Source organism: Alexandromys fortis, unplaced genomic scaffold (genome assembly GCF_014885135.2).
Source record: "Alexandromys fortis isolate MF-2015 unplaced genomic scaffold, M_Fortis_MF-2015_v1.1 scaffold_8_9099976_23576923, whole genome shotgun sequence".
Lineage (NCBI taxonomy): Eukaryota > Metazoa > Chordata > Mammalia > Rodentia > Cricetidae > Alexandromys > Alexandromys fortis.
The window spans coordinates 5,964,952-5,990,720 of record NW_026067899.1 but is presented as its reverse complement, the minus strand read 5'-3'; the positions used below and the strand labels follow the sequence as shown (position 1 = coordinate 5,990,720).

General features: G+C 36.7%; 1 protein-coding gene across 1 annotated transcript in view; it reads right to left on the bottom strand.

The window, feature by feature from the left end:
* The window catches only part of Scn1a (sodium voltage-gated channel alpha subunit 1), a 65,574-nt gene that overhangs the window by 21,486 nt on the left and 18,319 nt on the right, over window positions 1–25,769 (bottom strand). Inside the window, 14 exon segments of the mRNA XM_050121950.1 lie at window positions 700–822; window positions 1,669–1,842; window positions 3,589–3,743; window positions 5,279–5,399; window positions 12,073–12,555; window positions 13,680–14,036; window positions 15,115–15,288; window positions 16,594–16,832; window positions 18,077–18,209; window positions 19,427–19,807; window positions 21,098–21,382; window positions 23,069–23,275; window positions 23,829–23,970; window positions 24,434–24,497. Of these exon segments, the coding sequence (XP_049977907.1) occupies window positions 700–822; window positions 1,669–1,842; window positions 3,589–3,743; window positions 5,279–5,399; window positions 12,073–12,555; window positions 13,680–14,036; window positions 15,115–15,288; window positions 16,594–16,832; window positions 18,077–18,209; window positions 19,427–19,807; window positions 21,098–21,382; window positions 23,069–23,275; window positions 23,829–23,970; window positions 24,434–24,497 (3,038 nt within the window).

Here is a 25,769-nt window from a genome sequence, read left to right as displayed (position 1 = left end):
GAGTTTTAAGTTAAGGTTCATTAGTGAGTCATCTATGGTAATGAACATAAAATACATATTCTGTTTCTTTTTCCTTAATAGCTTGGCTTTGCTGTTATAAGACGTGTGAGTATATATATTTAAATTGGTATCTTACTTATGCATTAAGATTAGCTTTGTTACAGCTTGGTGGTATAAGGGATAAGTCAGCCAGTAGTTCATATTTGTCCTTAAATACATTAAAATAATGAAAATGTTGGCATTCTAAAGACAAAACACTCAGCAACTCATTTTGTCCCCTTTGTACTCATACGTATTCATGATTAACATTAATTTCAATAAGATTCCTTATGTACAGACAGGTCATCACAACGGAGAATGACGTGACACAAAACTATATCTTACAACTTCTCAGTTATTAAATAGAGTATCTGCCTTTTTTTTTTTTTGAGTTTGGGATTATAAGGAAACTCCCAAGATCTCTTATGAAATAAGGTCATTTTAATTAGCCAAGCAGATAAATGATATTGAATCATTTTCAGAAAGGGCTATTTTCTCTTGCATATCACCAAGAAGTCAATATGCAACAGAGAAAATAATAAAATAGCTTTTTTTTTGCAGAGTCGCCATTCCTTTTGCATGCATCTATTTCTTGTTAGTTAAACTGGATTCAGTCTAGCTTTGGCAATATAGAATACTCCAGAGTTCTCATTTTCTTACCCTCATCCCTTCAAATCGTGATAACGCTCTTAATGGTCTCAGAGCTCTCAGTGTCCTGAGGGATTTGATTGCCCCAAGTTCAGAGTAACCCAAGGCATTGGCTGTTAAACTGACCAAAGAAACCTGCACAACACAAATAAAATGATGAATAAAGGAAACTGCTCTCGTTCAATTTGTAGCTACCACCTAATATAAAAGATGCAGTTTTTTTAAATTGATAGTTGTTCTGTTACTCTACTAAAAGAACATAGCAATAAAATGACTTCCAATGACCTCTTGCTGTACCTATAGATGGTGTCACTCAACCTTCATCAGAGAAGCTGCTTCTTGCAGTAGATACCCACAACAGGACAAGGCTGAGTGGGAGCACTCCACCTGTGGAGCACTCAGCCCTAAATGGGATGTCCTCATTAGATCCCTGCTCTTAAGGCTTAGGGAGCCATGAGGAAGAGGATGCTGAAACATCTTAAGAGTCAGAGTTGGTGAAGGACTCCAAGAAACAAGTGTCTTTCCGACACAACAGAGTGATACATACTTGAATTTCCATCACTTATCTTGTATATTACCAACATGTTTCATAAATATAAATTTATATTTTCTACTAGATCTTATCTCCCTTATTTATTCATTCATTCATTTACTTATTTTGTTTTTCATAATGGTTTCTCTGTGTAGCCCCGGCTGTCCTGGGACATTCTCTGTAGACCAGGCTGGCCTCTAATTCAGAGATCTGCCTGCCTTTGCCTCCCTAGTGCTGCAATTAAAGATGTGTGCCAGCTCCCTTATTTTGATTAGTTACTGAATTGGTCTAAACTTCTGAGTTTCCCGCTATCATTTGGTGAGAGGTTCAAGGGCTGGGTAGCCCATCTTGTCATCACAATACAATGGCCAGAGTTTCATCATTTTAGAAGAAGGCTACAAATGAGACAAACTACCTCTAGCAAAAGGCATGACATGGAAGATACCTACATCAACAATCAAGAAGTCCAGCCAACACCAGGCATTGGTAAAATAAGTTTGATAGCCATAGGCCACCCATTTGAGAAGCATCTCCAGGATGAAGATGTAAGTGAAGACTTTGTCAGCATATTCCAGCATGGTCTTGATGGTCTTTCGCTGATCAATGTATATGTCTTCAAAGGCCTAAGAAGAAAAAGTTACACATTTTAGCTTTCACATACCACAGAATCTGAAAGCTTTATTTTTTCTGATTGTATATGCACATGGTATTCCCTCGAGTCAGGAGAGCCTTGATGTTGTTCTGCTACTCTCTGGGTCCTTTCATCTTAAATTAGAGGAATAGGTATACGTTTCTAGGTACTAAAACCAGAGGGGTCTTCATGACTCCACTCTTTCTGAAGTGAAAGTATAATTTCATGAGCCAATTGGCTAGGCCAGAAAGTATTTCTTCATTGTCATATTGCATAGCAGTCATTGTACTTTTTTTCTTGGGTTTCCAATCCATGGGTGTGACTCAGAGGCTAGAGTATTTGTCTAAGCTATGGGAGACCAGCAGTTCTATCTTCAGCACCACGAGAGGGAAAAATATTCCATCTCTTACTTATGTTTTTTTTTATAGAGAAGAGATTAAATAAATAAACAATAATAGTTTTTATGAAGCAGAAATGGTTTATCAACATACTGTCCAATTTTACTAAGTACTTCACTGTATTTTGTTTATTGATTTTGCAGATAATTTTACTTCTTAGCAGAGATAAGGTGACATTACTTAATGTTAACGTAACATTACTTTTCAGTTAGATCCTCCTATGGGTTGTACTAAAATAAACCCGAGCTGGTACTTTACTTCTGAGATATATTTCTTTCAATGATGAAAGGATTATTTGGCTAAAGTGATATGAATTTATCCTACCCAGAAATCTGCAGGAAAATAAACACATGATTTAAAATCTTGTAAGAAATACTGTTTGACTCAGGCAAGAACTTTGTATTCATTTATGTATATATTTTATCTGTGAATCCATGTATGCATATGTGTATGAACATCTCTCTCTCTATTTATCATCTATCTATTAAATATTTTATGACAGCCAGGCACTTGGGAGGCAGAAGCAGGTGGATCTCTGTGAGTTTGAGGCTAGCCTAGTCTATAAGAACTAGTTCCAGGACAGGTTCCAAAGCCACAGAGAAATCTGGTCTCGAAAAACCAAAAATAAAATAAAATAACCCCCAAAAAACAGAAATAAACAAACAAACCAAAATATTTTATGACTTAAATATTTCTTTACATCTAAAATTCTAAAATGCTACCAATATAGTTCTATCTTTGTAAATAATTTTCATTTAAATTTAAAGAGATCCTGATGAAACTAGCACCTTCCAATGAGGAGAATCCAATCTTTAAATCATCACTTAGCCATTCTGTCCACTATTTATTTTCACCAATATTCATTGTTTTCTGAGAAGCCCAAGAGTTGTGAACACACACGAAAAGGGACAGAGAAGTGCTTCCTAAGGACCTATTAGAGTGCCCACACAGAGTTCATTAGAACTCGGAGGACATGGAATCACAGTACCAGCTCTTCCATGAACTTTTCTGTGGTTCTCATTTTCACGTTTCATTCAGCAAAGAGTAAATGAAACTCATTTGTTTATAATGAACAAGCAGAAGGGTCATCTTTTCTGAGCATCTTCATAATAAGCAAGCATTGATGAATGGTTAGAAATATACATACATACAAAAAGCAAACCCAGCAATACAGAGTTATTCGATAAATTTGTGGCTGGGAGATTAAAAGGTGGAAGTATTGAAGACTCATTGGCAACTAAGGCTATGGAGTACAAAGGGTTAGAAAATCACTGTGCCAGGTGATTGTCAGAGTCCCTGCTGGAGCACGTAGGGTTAATTACTTAATTACATTCACTCACCAGAGCACCGCTACTCAGGAGGATCATGAACACAATGAAGGTCTCAAACCAGTTGTGCTCAACTATTCGGAAGCAAGTTCGACGCAGGTTCCACCACTGCTTTCCTCGCCCTTCCTCCACGCTGATTTGACAGCACTTGAATCTCCGGACACAGCCTGCAAACATAGGGTTCCAATAGGAGTAGAGAAGACAGCTCTGCCGCTGCCCTCATGCACCTCGCCAAGCCCAGGCTCATCCTTCCTCCGCCAGCTAATTGGCTGTGATCACACTTTCAGCTTACAGCAACAAGTGTGTATTTATGAGTGATGGGAAATCGATGGGCCATGCGGCATTTTCAGATTTTGCCTTTTCTTTACACAATGATGCTTTAAAAAATACTTTGTAAATCACAAATGTGACAAATAGTTTGTCTTTACGGTACGAACGTATTACATTCTATTGTAGCTGCTTGATTAAAGGACTACAAAATGAAATTGATAATTGAACATTAAACATCCCCCTTAAGAAGTGTGTGGAGAGGCCATACAGATGTCACCAGCATATGGGTACTCTTGTGGTGCTCCTGGAAGGGTGTGTATGTTTCTCTGAGATAGCTGAGTTTACTAACAGGTGATTTGCATGGTCCTGCTTTGATGCGCCTCTAGCTTCCCCACATTGCTTTTGTTTTCTGAATCAAACCTGTGGACATCACTAATTGCCTTTATAAACACCATGGAAGAAAATTAAAGGGGAAAGAAGAAAGTACTATATATGTTCTTGTGTTTAAGTACTTTACACTAAGTTGTTGTTGTTTTTTTTTTTTTAAGAGATAAATACAGGAACACTGCCCTAAGGCAAGAAGAGGTGGGATGTCAGAAGAAAGCAGAAAAAGAAAAAAGGGGCAGAAGGAAGAAGAAGTAAGCTGCCACAAACACCAAATAAGGGGGTGAGGTGGAGAAGTAATCATAAGTGTGAGCTGTCAGGTGAATTCTCTTTGAGTTCGTCAGCACAAGAAACTTCCTGATGGGCACACAAAGGTGGTTTTGAGAAAGGTTTAATGTTATAATGTACGTAGTTTATAGAGGGGACAAAGGATGACTGGTTACATTTAAGGCCTATGAGGCAAAGAACGACGAATATAAAATTATAAGTAAACTGAGGTTTCCCAAACTCAAATCGTAAAGGCGCGAAACCATAGTAAATACTAACTATAGGAGATGGGTCTTACACTTTTGCCTGCATCTCTGTAGGCTCAAGCAGGCTCTGGGCAGGGCCCAGGAATCCAGGGCACTGTGCATGTCCTATGTTCACAGTATGCATTAAGAATTTTGCTTTTCATCTAAAAACCTGGCTTTAAATTTGAAACCCCCTGAGTTTTCATAGCCAGAATATTTACCATTCGGGCAAATTCTCTTAGTGAGCATCGCACAAATATTTAAGACGTAAACTTCTTGTAAAAACAATCACTATTTTCTCTGAAAAAATGTCAATTAGTCATGAGTTTTGATGAAACAGAAGCATTTTTCTCTAGACTCATAACCTCTGCTATGGTTGAAAGGAAATAATCAGAGTACGGCACTGGATTTAAATTTTTCGAAATGCTTGAAATGGGCCTAAGTTTTATCGTGTGTGAGGGACCCACTTTAGGTGGTTGGCAGCTGCAAAAGCTGCCCTCTACAGGTGAGTGCGAGAATGACCACCTCCCCTTTACCTTCAGTGAAGCAGGCTTCGGGCTCCAGGGTTTCTTCGGGTTCAATGACAGGCTGTTCCTCTGCAGGCGCCCCAATATCCACTGTGCTCCCTTCTGAAGAGCTACTGCTTTCATTGAGTTTCTGTGCAGAAAACGGACATGAAGAGCAAATCCCTTTAATAATTCCCTACTGAGTGGCCTACCGCAGAGGGATTACTATTAGGACTTTATTTTGTGTTTTTCTTGAGGAAAGAAGGCCTGAATATTTATAGTAAAACAGAGATTCAGAAGAAGGAGAAGGAGAAGCTCACTATAAATTCCTTGCCCAGGAATTTCTGTATGCAATCAGAGTGCCATATCAGGTTAGGTTGCTACAAGTGACCATCAGTAACAAACAGTGGGGACATTTCTGTCCTGTGGAATGGGTGGCAGGGGGGGGGGGCAGTGTCATGATTTGTAGGAGTGGGGAGGAGAGAGAGAGGATGAAACCAAGAGAAACCTTAGGAAGAAATAAAATCCTTAGTCTATTCTATGTTTAAATGTGTATATATGGTTCTTTAAAACTGTCTTACTTCTGGGCTATTATGACCTGCTGCTTTATCTTACGTTTATAATATCCACTGTTAGGTAGATCAGAAGATCAGAATTATTTATTATAAAAGCACTCATTTTTATATTCCATATGCTCTTTGGAGACAAGATGTCTTACAAAAAGTTAGAAAAAAGTACACCAATAAACAAATATCCTTACATTAGTAAATGAGCAGGTTCAATTACTGAAAAATATTTTAGAATATAAAGCATTGCAAAGACAGATCAATAAATCCACAGAAAAGTCAGTTTCCCTCAGTGCGTCATGTTCCTACTAATATCCCATGTGAAGCTAATTAGATAGAAACACTGTTCTCAGGGTTTGGCAGTAGTAACCAAATGCATGGCTCTCTTTTTGACTTTTTGGGATACAAAAATGGCAAAATCAGCAGGAAATACTTACTTATCCTTAAGACAGGAACTAGTTCTGTGAATCCTTTCTAAAGATGGCATGCTGGCCTTCAGATTTGGGTAAAACTAATTAGTTCCTTTGATAATTTAGTCCAATAAGATACACTGAACACTAACAACATGGTAGATGCTCAAGGTTTATTGGCAAACAAAACATCTATGGCCCCGTTTAATATTTGAAAAAAAAATGTATACTATTTTCCAAACTATAGATTTATGTAGACCCTAAAAGACATCACCCCAAAGACCCACTCAGCACGTATTTATAAATAATAAACACCACACCAACACTGTTCATATTTGAAACAGAATTTCATCTACATGAAACAGAGGTTTCCTTTGTATTTGCTCAAAGAAAGATGACTTCTACATCTGGGTCTATATCCAGCTGATTATCTTCCTTCCTTTTAAATTTCTTGTGGAACAGAAAATTACAGATCATAGGGACCTGTGCTGATATGAAAGATAAGTCTAGTTCTGAGTGCTCATTGTGAAGATTGTCTCTGACGTTATACACAGATTCTTCACTAAAAGCTAACTTAACTTTCCAAAAAAAAAAAAAAATGTGATGTTAACCTGTTTACCACATTCAGCACCTGGAGTATTCATTGTTCAACACAGGATGTAACTAACAACTGATAGATTTTTGCATCTACATTTGGGTTGCATTTGCTTTGAATGACCTTATCTTTGATTCTACAACTTCGTGTGACTTAAAACATACTCAAGGATAAATCTTGCATTTGCTTCTCTAACAAATGAGAATCATTAGAAGGAGGGCTTCAGTTACAATGCCCATCTTTTATTAGAACATGGCCTTCTGAAGATCCTTATGTCTTATCCTCAACATAATTGGTTTTTTACCAATTGCAATAATTCCAGGCTGAGACTCACCACCTCATTAAGTACATCATGTTATACCAATAGCTTTTATTGGCATTGCCAGTGTTGTTAAGAATTAATATTTATTTATAAAACAATATGTGAGCAGAGTAGCATTTCATCATCATGTAGCATTCTTCACTATAAAAACAGTATTCTCTGTTATGATGCCTTCTCTAATTGTAATGATAAGTGAATTGATTTCAGAAGGTAAGAGTCTTTACCAACATTCATTAACTATTAGAAATCTCCCCCCCCATTTGAATAAACTTATGTGTGGGCTGAGATTCAGTTGAAATTTAATTTACATAGCAAATTTATCTTCTTAAACATTTAGCAGTGATCTGCTAGATCTCTACATTTATTTTAGACTTTAGCAAGAATCACAATATCAGATATAATTAAAATAAAACTTCTTCAGTAGTATCATTTTTCAGTGCCAAATGGAACAAAAAGTTTTCAAGCAGTTTGTTGTCAAATAAGACCTTCACAAATGAGTTATTATTTAAATAAAAGTTGCTCCATCAAGTTATAAATTGAATGATGTTAGCAGGAACATATATTTAAAATTTCTCATTACGTTTATTTAGTTGTTTTGTATATGCAGGCACATGCACGCCACACAAGTGTGTGTGTGTGTGTGTGTGTGTGTGTGTGAAGGTACATGTGTGTTGCAGCACACATGGAATCCAGAAGACTACTTGATGGACCTAGTATTTTCTTTCTACTTTCTGGGTCCCAGGTATTAAGTTCAGATCTTCAGGCTTGGTGGCAAGTGTCATGGAAGTAGCTCATTGCCTCATAAATGTTTCTTCCTTGAACCAATGATTTTGTGCTATAAGAGTGACATTTGTTAGTACAATATTGAGCTAGTTTTACTTTCTTACCAACTTTTTTCACAAGGGTCACAGTTTTTTTTTTACTAAAATACCTTTGAGGTACTGATTTTTTATTCTGCCTTTCAAAGAAAACAAAGTTGATAGATTTGATGAAACTAAGTACTATTTTTCTTGTCCTAAAAAAAGAGTTGTCTGAGAAATTCCTGGACAGAAAATTTTAAGAACTCAGCCAAAGGTATTATGTTACTATTTTCAAGGTGTCATTGTGTGTAGAAGGCAAATTGATCCCCATCTCAATAAGACCCACTCATAATATATTTATATTCACATTTCATATTTTGACATTTTAAGGTGGCTTACATATGGTTTTCACTCTTACAAAGTCTGTTTTAGGGATAAACACAGGCTGATAGCTTTTTCTTATTATTTTTATATTGGCATCCTAATTCATAGGATAATATGAGCTTTAAATTATTTCTACTTGTACTTTAGTCTTTTGAGTTATTAGAAAATTTCTTTGTAGTGAGGATATAGCAGGACAGTTAGATTTAAAAAATAATGAAAACAAGGTAAACATTGGTGTGTAATTGGAAAAACAAAAACTTAACTATGTTTACCAAAAGTTAGATTTCATAAAGACCTGTCTCTTCTTCGTTTTTAGATGGATTTCTGCTGTGGTAACTCCTTCAGCCAATAATTGCCTTTAAGATACCAGACCACTTTGGGTGTGGTCTCATGTACTACAAGTCAGATGAAAAACAGACATAAGCCTCTTGGCTACAAAATTTGGTTCTAGCTCCCAGCACACACAGTGGACTGCAGATCACTACCCTTTCTGATAGTTTATCCCCAAATAAATATATTCCATTCCAGGCTATTGTGGAACTGTTTTGTATGTCAACAAAATTCTGTCTTCTAATTTACATTACTTTATTGACCAGATCTGAGGTTAGATACCCCTATTCACTGTCTGTTTTCTGGAATTTACTGCGATTTACTTTGAGTTCAAATACAAAGTTCAGTTTTGTAAATACCTTATGGACACTTGCAAATAATTCCCACATTAAAAATACTAATACTTATGAGATAAATGTAAATTTGAAAAAAAACTCATACTTCCACCTCAATTGTTGTGTCTTTAAGAGACATGGTGTCTTCATTTAATTTGTTACTTATATTTTTATTTTTTCCATTGCCAAAATAAAAAAAGATGAGTTTAATTCTTTTTTGATATAACAAACAGGGAAGAAAGCTCTTTAGCTGTAAGGGAAGGGCACACTTCAACTTTGGAGACAAGACATGTTTCCAACAACATTTTAGAGATACTCGGTAACAATGCAACCCAAATGTCTTTCAAACAAGAATTTTACTAATTTAAAATTTAATTTGGTTCTCCTTTTTCTGTTCTTAAATTGCTACTAACTTTTACTATGAATTGAAAGTATTGTTTCTCACTGTTTTGAGATTAATAAAATATTTTAAAGACATTTTGGTACTTATTAAGCTATTAATCAATATTTAACTTATTAAATCTCAAATGGACTTAATAGAGACTGGGTGTATTTTTACACGTGAACCCCAGGCGCTAAATTATACACATATCCTCCGATCTGTGGAATCCATAAATACTTGGCAGGCTCTCTTAAGAGGTGAGATGAAGGGACGCAGAAACCGCATTGCAGTTGAAACATGCTCTTTGCCTTGCCCACTAGGGCATTCCAAAATCACTTAAAACTGCCATCTTGATGCTAAGAGCATTTTCCCTTCACAGTGGATTTATGCCATGTTTCTTGCTTTTAAAGACGTTCTTTGGTACAGAAAGTGATTTTGACCTTGAAGGTGAAATGAAAAACAACACAGAACAAGCAAAGCACGCTTGGTGTTATCTGGGAGGAATCAATCAGATGGTTTATTCTTCTTCTCAGCTTTAATTTTAAACATGAAATGCTTTTGTTTGGAGACCAGATTTATTACAGAGATCTTATTTATGGATATCAATGAGAGTTTAACTTTTAATACGTGATCAAAATAAATCATCTGGAATGTCATGATCAAAGGGTATATTGGACCGTTGCATGCTCGTAGAGACACAACAAAGAAAACACATGTTTAAACTGAACGTGTATCGACCTATGAATAGAGCATGACCTATTTTAAATCTTAGCCTTTTACTGAGATAACACCTATATGCAAACACATATACATGAGATCCCTGATACTCTGTTTATCAGTTACTATCGACTCAGAGTGTTAAACAGAGGGAATGGATTTGGAGTGTATGCAGGAAGATGTATGTTTTTTTTTTTCACACTCCAAATTCATTTCCATAGACACTGCAGTCAGGATTTTCCCACTGTTGTGCCTCTGTGCTGCTTCCCTTCCTCTTCTTTCATTATGAATCCCCAAAATATCTCAGTGCAGCCACCGATAGTTTTAATATCAGCTCATACTTCTCAAAGTGGGAACTAGTCACTTGACACACAAACTTTATAAAAACTTGAATCATCCTTAAATTAGCATGTTCAATAACCTAAATTACGACATATGCCTGCAGTATATACCTCGGACAACTACCTACCAAATACCGCATGGTTTCGCTTGAACATGGTGGATATACCAACAAATTTCTATTAGGAATCGAATGTCTTTGACGTATTGATGTCTTTAAAGTATTTGGACTATAAGGATGCTTTACTATTTTGGGGACTTTCATCAAAGCTTGAACCACAGATTCTTTGTTTTAGATTTTTTTTTTTTTAGAATTGCCTTACAAAATTATCTCTGTCTTCAGTGAATAATATACCATTATATCCCATAACGCCCATTATAAGTTGAAAATATAAGTAAAAAGTATATTAATGACACATACTGAACACTGTAGCTAGCAGCACAGTAAATAGGAGCACATTGGTTATTGAGAAATAGTAGTAGTAAGTCAGTCTGAGTCACGGACAGCCTTACTATCTGCTAATGTTTAAAGTTAATATTTTTTAAGTAAGATCCCATGCACTGAATTGTATTCCCCCACCTGTTTTTCTGTTCCATCTTCAAATGCTGATGCTACCTATATATCTGAAGCTGGCGCTTGTTAATGAGCCTACATATTAAGTGACTCATAAGGCTAAGGCTATAATCCAGTAGCGTCATGCCCTTACAAGTTGGAAAAGAGAAAACAGATCTATTTCTGTTCTTGTGCACATATCCCAGACAGGCTCTGTACAGAAACAAAGAAGATGGCCATCTACAACTTTAGAAGATGGCCCTCAGCCGGGCGATGGTGGCGCAAGCCTTTAATCCCAGCACTCGAGAGGCAGAGGCAGGCGAATCTCTGTGAGTTCAAGACCAGCCTGGTCTACAGAGCTAGTTCCAGGACAGGCTCCAAAGCCACATCAGAGAAACCCTGTCTCGAAAAACCAAAAAAAAAAAAAAAAAAAAAAGAAGATGGCCCTCAGCAGACACCGACCCAGTGATACCATGGTCTTGAATTGTCTACTTTCCAGAACTGTGAATAAATAAATTTTGGTTATATCACTCATCTAGTTCATATCGCAGTGCTATTTTAGCCCACATAGAACTATAACATAATGCTATTTTAATGTGAGGAACAATATGGACCACTTCTTTCGAAAGTTCACTTCTGTGTATTTGAGCTGAGGTGATAAATAGAAAAACATAAATACTCATAGACAAAGCTCTGGATTTCACTTTTATCAGTTACATGCTCCTAAGCATCCAAAAATAGTTTTGATTTATTTTTACTAGAAAAGTTACAATGCCATGTTCCCTCACTGTTCAATATAAAAATTAAGTACTCATATAATGATGTTATTTTATTTTCATTTATCATTTGTTACTCATTTAACATTTAATATTCTTTAATAAGACTGTGAAAAATCACGCATTAGTATATTATGCTTTGATTTGCCATTCATCCTTCTGGGAGTGAGTCTTTGGTTTCTCGGTAAAATAATATTTTACTTTATGTCAAAAAGTTTCTACAATTTTTAAGTACAGACAATATAGTCCACATACATTTATTAATACATATACATATGCATATATTTCTACCTCCCCAAATTTATAGAATCTTACCTCTTTGCTTTCTTCTAGATCCGATTCACTGCTAAAGTCCTCGGTGTTTAAGTTCTCAAAGTCAGACTCCCCCACAGCAATGGGCACAGTCACCGTGAGGCTGGGGTTGTTTATGAATGACATGTAGTCACTCTCATCAATGATGTACTTCTCCACGCTGCTGCCAGTTCCTATGCCACTGGTGGTTCCATTCACGTCTCTCAGACAGTTCATATCTTTCCCAATTTCTGTCGTGTGGTTAGATACACAATTCTCTTTTCTGTTGTTTAGATCATCCAGTGGCTTAATTTCGTCTAAAATCTTCTGCTTCCTAACAAAGGACTGCTGAATAAACTCGTATATTTTTCTTTTCACATAAGCTATTCCCTTGTGCATTCTGTCCACGGCAATCTGAAGGTTGTTCATCTCATTGTCGTCGTCAGTGGCTGCAAGGTTGTCTGCACTAAATGAGCTCAGAAGCAAGGCCAGAAAGAGGTTCAGGACCTTGAAAACAGACATAGGTACATCTTCACCAAAACACAGAGGAGAGCACAGGTCCCTTAGCCCCTAGGTTTAGAAATAATCTAAATCTATAAGAGCAAGAAATACAGCAGCTGTTAGAAGTTAGGTGGCTAAGTCAGAACACACACTGCATATCACTGCTCTGGGTTCAACACCCAGCCCTGGAAAAGTCTTGGACATTCAGAATTTGTGATATGGCCTTATCTCTATAAAACAAAAGCATTTTTCCTACTGCTTTGAAGATTTCCCACACATGAAATGAAGAATTCAAATGAATTGATTTGGCATTGTATTTAAAGTGATATGAGTAAAATAAAACATTCACTCATATAATGTAACAGTTCTAAATTTAAAAATCATTAATAGTTGCAAATATGCATTTACATATACTTTGAAGTTTCTTTCTTGATGGTTTTATGTTGATGGGTGTTAACAAAATCAACATGATTACGACCAAATTTAGGATTAAAAGCTTAAGTCTTCAAAATGTTCATTGACCTTTTTTTTTTTTTTTTCTTTCTTCGAGAAAGGGTTTCTTTGTGTAGTTCTGGTTGTCCTGGAACTAGCTTTGTAGACCAGTCTAGCTACAAACTCACAGAGATCCTCATGATTTTGCCTCTCACGTGTTGGGACTAAAGGCATGCACCAGCACTAACCAATCTTGTCAACACTATTTGATATCAAAAGATCTCTCCCCCTTCACATGCATGCCCGCGCGCACACACACACACATACACATGCACAAAGAGACACAAATACATGGCATATATACACATGTGGCAGATTTAAAAAAAGAGTTTACCAATTCTATGCAATTTAAAAAATAAATGTGATGAAATGATTGACCTAAAATGGTGTTGATGATAAAAATTATAGATAATATTAGTGTGCACACATTTTAAAACTGTATTTCTTTATTACCATAGTGTATTGTGATAGTATATATTGTCATATTACAGTATTTGTTCCAGAATGAGACTATAAATATATCTAAGATCAGAGGTATTAAACATTAATGATGATAAAAGTTATTTTTAATAAAATGGGCACCACTCTGTCATGCTGTGTGTGTATATCTGAAATGCATATCGAATTTGGGTACATACCACGAGGTTCCCAATCACCATGACCATCATGAAGACAGTAAGGCACATGGCTTGGCCAGCGACCTCCATGCAGTCCCACATGGTCTCTATCCACTCTCCACACAGCACCCGGAACACGATCAGGAAGGAGTGGAAGAAGTCGTTCATGTGCCAGCGCGGGAGTTTGCAGTCACTGGCAATTTTGCAGACACAGTCTTTGTAACTTTTGCCGAACAGCTGCATGCCGACCACGGCAAAGATGAAGACAATGATGGCCAACACCAGGGTCAGGTTGCCCAGTGCGCCCACCGAGTTGCCAATGATCTTAATTAGCATATTTAGTGTGGGCCAGGATTTTGCCAACTTGAACACTCGGAGCTAGAAAATGAGAACAAATTAATATATATTATTATGATCTTCACAAGCATTAATTATACGGAGGCTTACTAAGGAAAAAGAGGGTGCAGCCAGTGACAGTACTCCTTCCTAGCCTGAATGCAGCCATGAGGTTCATAGTTAATCCTACACATCCCAAGACCCTCCTACATTGTCTTGCTCTAACTTTCTCAGATTTATGGTTAATATTTGGATCCTCCCAAGAAGAATCTAATTTTTCCAGCTTTTAATTATGTAAATCATCGTCTTTGAAAGTGAATTCTTAATTATATATTGGAAACTGTTCTTTAATTTGTTTTTCTGAGACATACCAAATTTCATACTGTCATATTAGCATCTGATTGTGAATAAGTTTTGCCAAAGGATTCATTTGTCAAGAAGGTTTTAAGTAACTATACATTGAGCCTGGTATGAATAGAAAAAATATTTATGTTAATTAATATTACACTGGAGTAAAGATATAAATAATACACATGCATTGTACACCTGGAATATTTACTATGGCTCCTCTTTGATATTCAGGACAACGTATATGAATTCATGTATATGCTACATAGTCTTATAAATTTTTTGGTTTTTGATGGAATAGATTTTCTAGAATTTGAATTACTGCCTTTTGGGTGAAAGTCATTCACTGCTACTAAGGGCTATTTACATTTTCAAGTCATTATCAAAATATTGACCATATCCATTGAGCACACTTCTTCTGTTTGAAATTATTAATTTTACAGTCATTAGAAACAATAGTTCGTCAACATGGCAACAGAAAAAAAGACATTAGTGTTCACATGACAGGGTTAGTGACAGTCCAATGGCAAAGCATGTTCAAGGTTCTGTGTTATGTAACCAAGCACTGAAAACTAATAATGGATAATATTAGTAAAGTTTACATGTCTAAACTTTTCAGAAGAAAGCTTCTTTTTTATATAAATAACTGGAGAGATAATATTCCCATTTAGAGGCATCAAGTTACACAAAACCATAAGATGCTAAGTCTATGTGTGGGAAAGTCTATGGCACCATTGGGGAAAACAATTATTATTGCCATGGTCTTCTTTACCAGTCGAAATGAACGGAGAACTGATAATCCTTCCACATTGGCAAGGCCAAGTTCTACCAAGCTTAGTGTCACAATGAAACCATCAAAGATGTTCCAGCCTTCTTGGAAATAATAATAAGGGTCCATGGCTATGATTTTCAGGAACATTTCCGCTGTGAAGATCCCAGTAAAAACCTAAGATCAAAACAAAATTACTCAAATTCTATCAGATAATGATTATGATAAATATACCATCGTATTTTCCTACAGATAAAAGGCTTAGGCTACTTCCCCATTACTGATCCTGTTACTGTCTTTCTAGTAGAGGCAAATTTAGTTGACAAGGCTGGTTTGAATTATTTACTGTATTATCCTCACAGATGTTCCAGTAACCAGCTAAGTGAATACTATAATTATTCCATTACAACAGAAGAAAACAATATTCCAAGGTGTGTAAAACACCCATCTTTCATCAACCAGCTAGAAAATAGCCAAATTAGAATTTGTGCACCAATGTACAATTTTGATGATGTTCATTCCATTAAATTGCCTTTCTGCCTTTCTTTCCGGACCTCATGTAACCTACATAATGATAAGATTTTACCCACAAAGTTTAGTTTGTAATTTTATCCTTATTTCTTTCAAATAAGGTAGCCATTGTTCTTTTGCATCTTGTGTTGCAATGTTACCATCATTGTCATTAATAATTATATGCATATAAAGCATATTCCCATACAGATTTAAAAATACAAATTACTCTATAGGATATGTGTATTTTCATTTTCTATGTCAATAAAATTGTAAAATTCCTCCTAAATATTATATTAAATGCGTATCATACTTTACATACTTCTTTCTTCAAATAAAAGCTGAGCTTTCTAAGTTCATTCAGAAAACATTCTAGTAACTGATGTTTTAAAGTGAAAAAAGGAGAGTATTAAGTGGAAACTTTGATTAAAAATTGGTTTACTAATCACGGTATGCACAAAATGCAGTGGGTACATTCCATATTTCATGGTCTGTATCTAGAACAGATTTATAAGGCAGAGCATTGACTTCCTAGAACCTAGAAGGAGAAAAGAGGGAGACACTTTTGTGTTGTTGATCACTCTTTGAAAGGATGCATAAAGAAGAGAATTCATGACCTTATTTGAACCATCTAGATACTATCCCTTAATAAAAACAGTGATGCTATCCTTAATTAAAAAAAAAAACCCATGGCCTTAAATTCTGAAACACTTCAGATTTTCAAAACATTGGAAACATCATTATTGACTTTTTAATGATTATTACAGGTCTATGTTCTATGTCTCATCTTTTTTTTCACAGACATTAAATGCCATTCTACCTCAAAAAGCAGTATATAGATAGTTGGTTATAATTGCATTAGGGATGTAGGAATTGTGGTTGAAAGAGTTTTAATAAGCTATTAAATATAGCAAAGAGTTTCTCAAGCAGAAAATTTGAATACTGAACAGATTTACCTTCTAGTATGCTTACCAAGTTTCCTACTGTAAGCACATTATTGAAATGATCCGTCATGGGGTAGTGCTCCATGGCCATGAAAAGGGTATTTAAGACAATACAGATGGTGATGGCCAGATCAACAAATGGGTCCATCACAACCAGGTTGACAATATGTTTCACTTTTAGCCAATATGGGGAACAGTCCCAAATTAAGAAAATGTTGGAAAATTTATACCAACAAGGTGGACATTTCTGCCTTGATTCTTCTAGTTCTAGATTCAAAAAAAAAAAAAGAAGGAGGAATACTAAATGACCATTTTTGCAGTATAAATATTTACATTGGATCACTAAACATACTTTCAATAGCAAGAGTATTTCTGTTTGCTGCAAAGAAAATTACTTATAGATACCATCAGACATATATATATAAGGTAGATGTAAGAAAGAAATAATTTTCTTTTTTCGCATTGATCCTGCTGCTGCGCACTTGGATGCTAGTAAGGTTGTTGGCCTTATAGAGAAAGTTGCAACAGGAACATAGATAATTAACTCTGCGTAAAATCCTGTGTTCCTGACAGGCTGCTCATTTGTAATATTTAGGATAAGGATTAATGAGATACATCTTGCTTTAAACATGCTTTTATTTTGTGAAAATGACTTGTTCTTCTCTCCAATCTTAAAATTATTTTGGATCATGATCTAAGAAACCATTTTGGTGAAATTTGAATCTAATCACAGAGGATTTTTGACCAATGAATTAGAAATTTCTCAGAGTTCCCACATACTACTAAGACATTAAGGGTACAGAGTCCTGCACACTGAATTAATATTCAACACTTTCAGAATGTATGATCACCCATTTAATACCAGGGTCATTTATTTTTTTTTCTGAGAATATATATAGTTGCCAACATATAAGTGGAGATATTTCACTCCAATAAGGTAATACAAGTTAGATACAGAGAACCGCAGTGGACCACTGAGCTGAGCTCCCAAAGTCCAGCAGAAAAGAGGGAGGGGTGATAATATAAGCAAAGGGGACAAGACCATAATGGGGATACCCACTGAAACAGCTGACCTGAGCTAATGGGATCTCACTGACTGTGGTCCAACAGCAGGGGAACCAGCGTAGGACCAAGCCAGGCTGAATGTGACATTTGTATGGCTGGGGCAGACTGTGGAAACACTGGCAGAGAGTCAAGGATTTATCTCTACTTCTTGTACTGGCTTTTTGGAACCCATTCTCTTTGGAGTGATACCTTGCCCAGCCTAGATATAGCAAGGAGGGCTTTGGTCCTGCCTCAAAGCAATGTGCTAGACTTTATTGACTTCCCATGGGAAGCCTTACCCTCTCTGAGGAATGGATTGGAGGTGGGGTGAAGTGGGAAGTTGGAGGGGGCAGGAGGAGGGGAGGGAGTGGGAACTGTAAAATGAGAAATGATAGGCTTAAAAATTAATTAATTAAAAAAGATAATGCAAGTTTATTAAAATAATGGCAGTGGGGTTTGTTACAGACCTTCTACTGTATTTGTTAAGATGCTGGCTATACTCATTGCCCTTTGCCTTTGGGAAGGATCTTCCAGAAAGTCCATGGAAACATGGAAAGAACTTGACCTTCTCTTTCTCATCTCAGTTTCAGTGGTTGTTCCCTGTAAAGAAAATGCTAAGGCATTAAATGCTTAACACGAGCAATATGGTGCACAAACAAAAATGGAGACAGTGATTTTCATGAAACACATGCATCGTGCATCTTCATGTTTAATTGCTGATGGCAGATGCTGGGGACTTATTGAATTATTAACCTGGAATATTCAAACTGTTAACCATGTTGTCATAAAAGAAAATTTAAATGTTTGACTCCTTGATTTTATAACTATGATACATATGATTATAATATAGTTGGTAAAGATTTTCATGGACATATTTAAGTTGTCTTCAATTAAAGAACAAATTGTAAAATCCTAATACTTTAAAAAGTCAGATAGGTGGTCAAACCATTTCACTTTTGAAAAATTAGCCACTACATTTTAAGAAAATATCAAAAGACTATAGTACACTTAGCGGTCATCTCATTTTCTGGCATAAGACATAGACGGTCATTGATAATACAAAGTATATGCTAAAATTCATACATATGGTGCAAAGTTAACAGTTTCATCCAGGGTACCAAAGCAATAAGTCTTCTAATGTAAACTTAGTCATGCCTCATCATGCTGATATATTTCCAAGTGAGTGTCCAGTTGAAGAGGAAGCATCCTTTGTTTGGAAAGTTCTCTCTGACTGCATAGTCACAAACACATGATACTCTTTTGTTACACAGACAAATATTTTTTTCTGGATTAATAATTTATTGATGTCCCTTTGTGTAGATTGACTTTGTGAATACCTATATCAGCATTTTCAGTACAATAAATATGAACCCTGGAAATTTCAGGTAATGATGAAGATATCTATGCACAGTGTTTTCGAAAATCTGAACTAAAGCAAAGATAAATTACAGAGTCTGGTGGGAAGATTTACTATACACCCTTTACACTTAAAAGCTATTCAGTTACTTGTACAATAGGTCAATAGGGGTGATGTCTCTATTGCTAAATTCAGTATGGGTACATAGCAAATCATCCGAGATAGCAATTATTGTCCAATTAATCCTTAGCATATACAGTAGGTAATGCATTCACGGTTGTGCAGGGAGTGGTGAGGCTCTAAAGTTTAGTTGGTTAGTCTATTAAAGGTGCTACAGGATGCAGAGACATTCTCAGCTCGACCAACCAGGAATCATTCTCAAGAGTTCCATTCTGTAGAAACACTGGCTGGTGCAGCAATCACGGGCCAGCCATGCCTGAACTATGTAAAACTTTCTTACATTGTCATCAGTAGCTGGCTTATCTATTATCACCTCTGGCAGAAGCTGTCCAACTGGCGACGTCGGAACGGAGGGTCCACCAACCAAGGAAACCACACCATTGCAGTCCACAGTGCTGTGCATCTTCCCATTTGCTGGAAACACTGCCAGCATTCGGGAGGACCTGCTAGTTTGACTCAGGTTACTGTTGCGACGCTCCCCATGTCTCCGGGGAACAAACAGTGAGTCTCTCCGGCTCTCATTATCCTCAAACGTGCTGTGTTCATCATCGGCAAAGTCATTCTCGGACCCCACATCCTTTGCTCGCCCTCTAAAGCTGAAAAGGCTCGTTCTGCTATTGCGTCTTGGGGAAAACAGGGAGCCACGGATGCTCAACAGAGACTAAAGGTTTGACACAAACAACAAAAAGTAAAATAGTATTAAAACAATCTGTTGGAATAGTTTTTGCAAGGTTAAGTTGAAGAAAATTTCATCATTTGTTAAAGAAGGTAGCACATTCCTTCTGATTAATATAATTTATAGGCATTCCGATAAAATTAAATTAGCTTTGTACTGTATGGTTTCCAGCCATTGACTTTAAATAATAGATAGCTGGAATGTAGCCTGAGATAACAGAAGAAAATTACCCAGCCACTATCTCTCAGATTTAAGCAGAAGCATCTGTAAGGCTCTCTACGTATGAATCCATGTGCAATAAGCATGGACAGTAGGGCTGTGAGGTTCTGCATTTATTTTCCCTTTCAGATAATTCCAACACTAGTTTTTTTTTATAGACTATTTTAGTTCATCTTTATACTACCACTTTCTTTCTTTTTTTCCGATTCACCTGTAAAATAGGGTATCTGTAGAACTAGAAGATAAAATTTTGCAATTCTGAATGATACACTTTTCTGCAAAGTGTACCATGTCTAATACTTCAGAAGTTCATAGGACAACTGAGAAACAAGTTAGGGGAAGAAAATCAACATAGTGTTTTAAATTAACCAAAAGCATATTTCTGAGTAGCTAACTCTTAGTCTATTTCCTTGATGTTGTTAGAAGATCTGAGGACTGGAAGATTAATTGCCACTGATTACAATTACCAGAAGACATGTTCAACATGAAAATACAGTTCTCTTGACTTCCAACCCTGTGTTATTTCAAAAGCATCTTGATGTAAGAGTCCCCTCTGTGTGCTGTGATTACCATTAATGAATAAAGAAACCGCCTTGGCCTGTTGATAGGGCAAAACTTAGGTAGGCGGGGAGGTCTGGACTGAATGTTGGGAGAAAGAAGGGTGGAGTCAGAGAAATGGATCCACGCCAGAGGTAAACTTGCTGAAACTTTGCTGGTAGGCCACCACCTCGTGGTGATTCACAAAATAATAGAAATGGGTTAAATTAAGCTGCAGGAATTAGCCAATAAGAAGCTAGAGCTAATGGACCAAGCAGTGATTTAAATAATATGGTTTCTGTGTGATTATTTCAATTCTGGAAGGCCGGGACGAACAAGCAAGCCTCCTCCTACAGCATCTAAGATCATATTTGCGTTTGTGTGGAGTGGAATAAATCTTTTATATAGAATATGGAGAAAAAGTAATTTGAAGCATAAGGCAACAGTAGTCCATTCAGCTACACCCCCCCCCCCCACATCTGTTTTCATTTTTCGTCAGAGAACTCGGCAAGTGCCTACCTGGTGCGGGGAAGAGTACCTCTTTTCGTACGTCAGTCGGTTCCCTTCTATAGAGAAGCGAAACCCTTTCCTTCTGACGCTGTCTTCAGACTCGGATTTGTGGAACTCATCCTCGTCTTTCTCTTCCCCTCCAGACTGCTCTTTCTGTTTTCTTTTCTTCCGCCGATTCCGTCTTTCCTTAGCACTCTTCGAACTCAACTTGGAGGCTTCTGAAGAGCTATCTGAGAGCCTGCCTGCTGTGCTGGGCTCTCTGGAATGTTCGGAGGCGGTTGTAGCTGCTGCCTGCTACATAGAGGAGAAACCGTTTCGGTGCGGTGCAAGAAAAGATTGCTTAAGATCTTTCTTCAAGTTGCTCAAGTTTTGCATCATTTACTAAATACTAGCTAATGAGTAAATATCATGTAGAAGACGCTTTCTGGGTGTAGGGTTTTTTTTCTTTCTTTTAATTAATAGTGACTTAAAGAATTTCCCCTGGTAACATTTATTAAGTCTGTATTATGCAACATAGACCACATGTTCATAAAGATTCTTCGGGCATTGATAGAAATATATATATAAAAACCTATAGGACTCAATCTGTTCTAAAAATTAGTTTTTAATGGCCATTATCTTCATTGTTCTGAAAAACAAACAGAAACATAGAAGAAAAACTGCAGAGTTACTTAATATCCTACCCCAAAGTTGGAAGTTGGGCTTAGGTCTTCTCCAAAAGTATTTAATACCATCAACATATTATCAATTGAGGTTAAGAAAGGTATCTCAATCCCTTCCCCACTCCTCCATAATACTATTGTATGTAAGAAGGCGAGAGGGGTAACTAGCTTTTTGCTAAGCAGGAGAAGATGTTCAATTCTCCAAAAGCTGCCCCAACCACCTTTATCTCAACAGTGGCTACTCCTAGTTGTGAGAGTATGGGAGTAAATCCATCCTTTGTGGTTACAGCTTGTTTGGTTACGAAGCTTCACTTTTTAGTCCTTGTTACTCCCACAATATTTCCAATACAGAACTGGAGCAGAAGAATTGGTATGCCAAAAGGAACTCTTTATGGCCAAGATGGTTCCAAATAAAGTTTGATTTGAATACAATTTTATTTTATTAGTCTTTTTTAAAATACAAACAATGAATTTGTATGTACCATTTACAAACAACAAGGAACCATGGGAGATGGGACTCAGTTTTATCATTCATTGCAGCAGCTACACTGATTTGTCCTGGCAACCTCGAGTAAGCCTTTGTTAATTACTTCATATTGCTAGTGCTGCTCCGTTGCTTATACGATGCTTTTAGATCAGAGGACTTTTTAATGTAAAGGAAATTAAACAACCACACTAAAAGGCAATGTATTTTATGTATATGAGTGTTGGTCTGCATGCATATATGTGTACCGCATGTGTGCCTTGTATTCTCAGAATTCAGAGGGCAGGAGTAAAACCCCCTGGAACTGGAGTTACAGATGGTTGTGAGCCGTATGTGTATGGTAGGAAGGGAACCCAGGTCTTCTGTGAAAGTAGCAAGTGCTCACAACCACAGAGTCATCTCTCTGGCCAAAGACAATGCATGTTTTGAGCAAAGAAAAATAAGAAATGACTTTAAAGAAATGGGCACATATGTTCTATATGACAACTAATTAATTGCTTGGCAGAAAAGTTGATTCCATTGCAATAATCTAGCGTCAGCAGATTCATCCAGAAATGGTTTTCTTACTTGGAAAGAAAAAAGTCACGATTTTCCTTTTACTCTCAGAATCTTAAAGTGAGAAAAAAAATCCGTAGTTAGTATGAACACACCTTTGTATAACTAGGTGGCTAGGCTAACTCAAGCTAGAAAGATGGTTTCTATCTCCAGAAAACCATCCTTCCGTTTTCATTGCAGCTCATTTGTAACAAGCAAATAATAAAAAAAGGGGTACAAGAAGAACAGAGAAGGAAAGGTCTGGGTAGTGAGACAAGATCCGTCTGAACTGCTGAGTACCTGTGCAGCCTCCTGCTGCTTCTTCAGCTGCTCCAGCATCTGCTGAAACTCCGCCTCTTTCTGCTCCGCCTCCTCCATGGTGGCCTGATTCTGCTCCTCATAGGCCATGGCCACCACAGCCAGGATCAAGTTTATCAGGTAGAATGAGCCCAAGAAAATGACCAGTACAAAAAATATCATGTAGGTCTTTCCAGCAGCACGCAACGTCTAGAAACAAGAATATCAGAATTACTTTCGCAGTCATTTCAGTAACGGGTGACTGTGTGTCTGGCAGAACTCGGACAAAATTAACAATTGTGTCCCTGCACTCTTTCTTTAACCTCTGTCTCTTCTTTCTTCGTTGACTTATGCATTCATAGTCATTGTAAAGGATTCTTGGATTCGCCAAGAATAAAACGGTGGATAGAAAACAATGAGGACCTCCATCAAAAAGCTGAGCCTTTCATGGAAGAGGCCAAAAGAAAGAGAGAATACTTGAGAGGGAGATAGGGCGGAGGGGAAATTCGTCTTTCGTTGGGATGAACTTGTGTCTAAGAAGAATGTGAAATAGCATTGGGTCATGGAGAAACAGAACAGATGTACTCTCCTTGACTTTCTTCCTCTTGACATGCATTGTAAGCAGCAGGAGAGAGAAGCCCACATCTCTGATCTCAAGCAACGCTTTCTCTACTATATCATGCTGTGGCTGGCATTTCATGACTCAGTGTGTACCCTTACATTCTTCTACTTAAATGCAGTAAGTAGCTCTTCAGATTCTCACCAGTTGGTAAAGATTTTCCCAGAAGTCCTGAGTCATCAGTCGAAACAGGGACAAAAATGCCCAACTGAAGGTATCAAAGCTTGTGTAACCATAATTAGGGTTTCTACCAGCTTTTACACACATATATCCTTCTGGACATTGGCTGCAAATGGGGAAAAAGAAAGTTGACAAGACATTCTGTGTCTTTTTATTCTGGTAGAAGACTATGCTTACAAAATGTTCCATCACTACTAAGATGACACAAGACTGTGGAATCCAACTCCCTGATACATTTCCCACCTCTGACTTTACAGTTTATCACTAGCTGCCAGGTGTAGCTGTTGCTAAGTAACCTTTCTTCCTCGCTGCGGAGTCTGCAAAAGGTGACTCATTGCTTGATACTCACCTCGGGAAAATAGCAGCATTATAGATCAATGTATTGTTTCTTGCTTTTCAGAAGAAACCTTAACGTTTAGAATATGTCCTGTTTTATTTATATTATAATTACTGAAAATTAGTATGCATTAAGTTAGTTTCTGTTATCAGTGATTTTCTACAGAAAGAGCTAGACATACATATAGGAATAATCCACCCGTACTCACATCTCACACAAATGATAAGCTTACCCTGCATCAGAGCTATTTCCACACAGTAGCGCATCTAAAAAACCCTCCAGGAAATAATGATATCCTGTTTGGAAAAAAGAAAGTCACGTGACACACACTTGTACTTTGAAAAACACTAAAAGAGTAGGGAAATCAGTTCCTACTTTCAGTTTTTTTAAGTGACTTTAAGCAAACCACATTACCTGCTTACACACATGGGTTTTTCCTCCTCTTCTTTCAAATCTTACTGTTGTATTATGGATATGAGGTTTTCTTCATTATCAATGTAAAATTAGTGAAAACCATAGGTACTCACGGAACGTTTATGGGAAGGTACCAGTATTTTCTATTACTTTCATGAAATAAAATATATTCATCAGCAGAAGAAGATGAGAATGATAGGTATTTTTAAATAACTACATATTTCAAAATAAAAAATGATGTTTTCTTGTTTCCCTTCCATACTTAATACCATTAGTAAATTCTTTAAATTAACCATAATTTACATTTATGTTTCTGGAATTTATGTCAGTAGCTTATAATGAAGATTCATAATTATACCAGCTATATTAATATTTTAATGAAATGAAAATTTTAGAATGGAATGAAACAAATGCTATTTTTTACAAATAAGTGAAAATTTTAGAATAGCAATTACAATAGGTGAGCATCACGTCGTATCACTGTTTCTTAATTCTAATAAGTCCTTCCCTCATTTCAATAGTTACTTGAGAAACCATGACTGCAAGGCTTTCCTTGACCATGCAGGCCATCAGAAGTCCAGTCCCCAATGCAGAAGGGGATCTCTCCTCAACCACAGGCCACATCAGCCAGAAGACCAGAGAAGAAATAGAAACAAAGAAAACACCTGCTCAACAAAGACAAATCTAGAAATAGGCACCTACACCTAAAATCACTGCAAATCTAGGTGCCCAAATGTCAGTAAAAGAACACAAATAACAACACCAGGGCAACGTGTCACTACTAGAGCCCAACCATTACACTATGGCAATCCCAAATATTCCAACACAGCTGGAACATAAGAAAACAACCCCAAACCAACTTTATGACGACAAATAAAAAGGAAATGAATAAATCCCTGAAACAAATCCAAGAAAATAAGTCAAAAACTGGAGGAAATCAATAAATCTCTTAAGGAATCACAAGAAAAAACAAACAAACAGTTGACAGAAACCAGTAAAATTGTACAAGACCTGAAAATGGAAATAGAAGAAATTAAAAACAAACTGAGGGAATTCTGGAAATGGAAAATCTAGGTAAACTAACACAAACTACAGGTGTAAGCATCACCAACAGAGTATAGAATACAAGAGAAGAAGAAAGACTCTCAGGCATT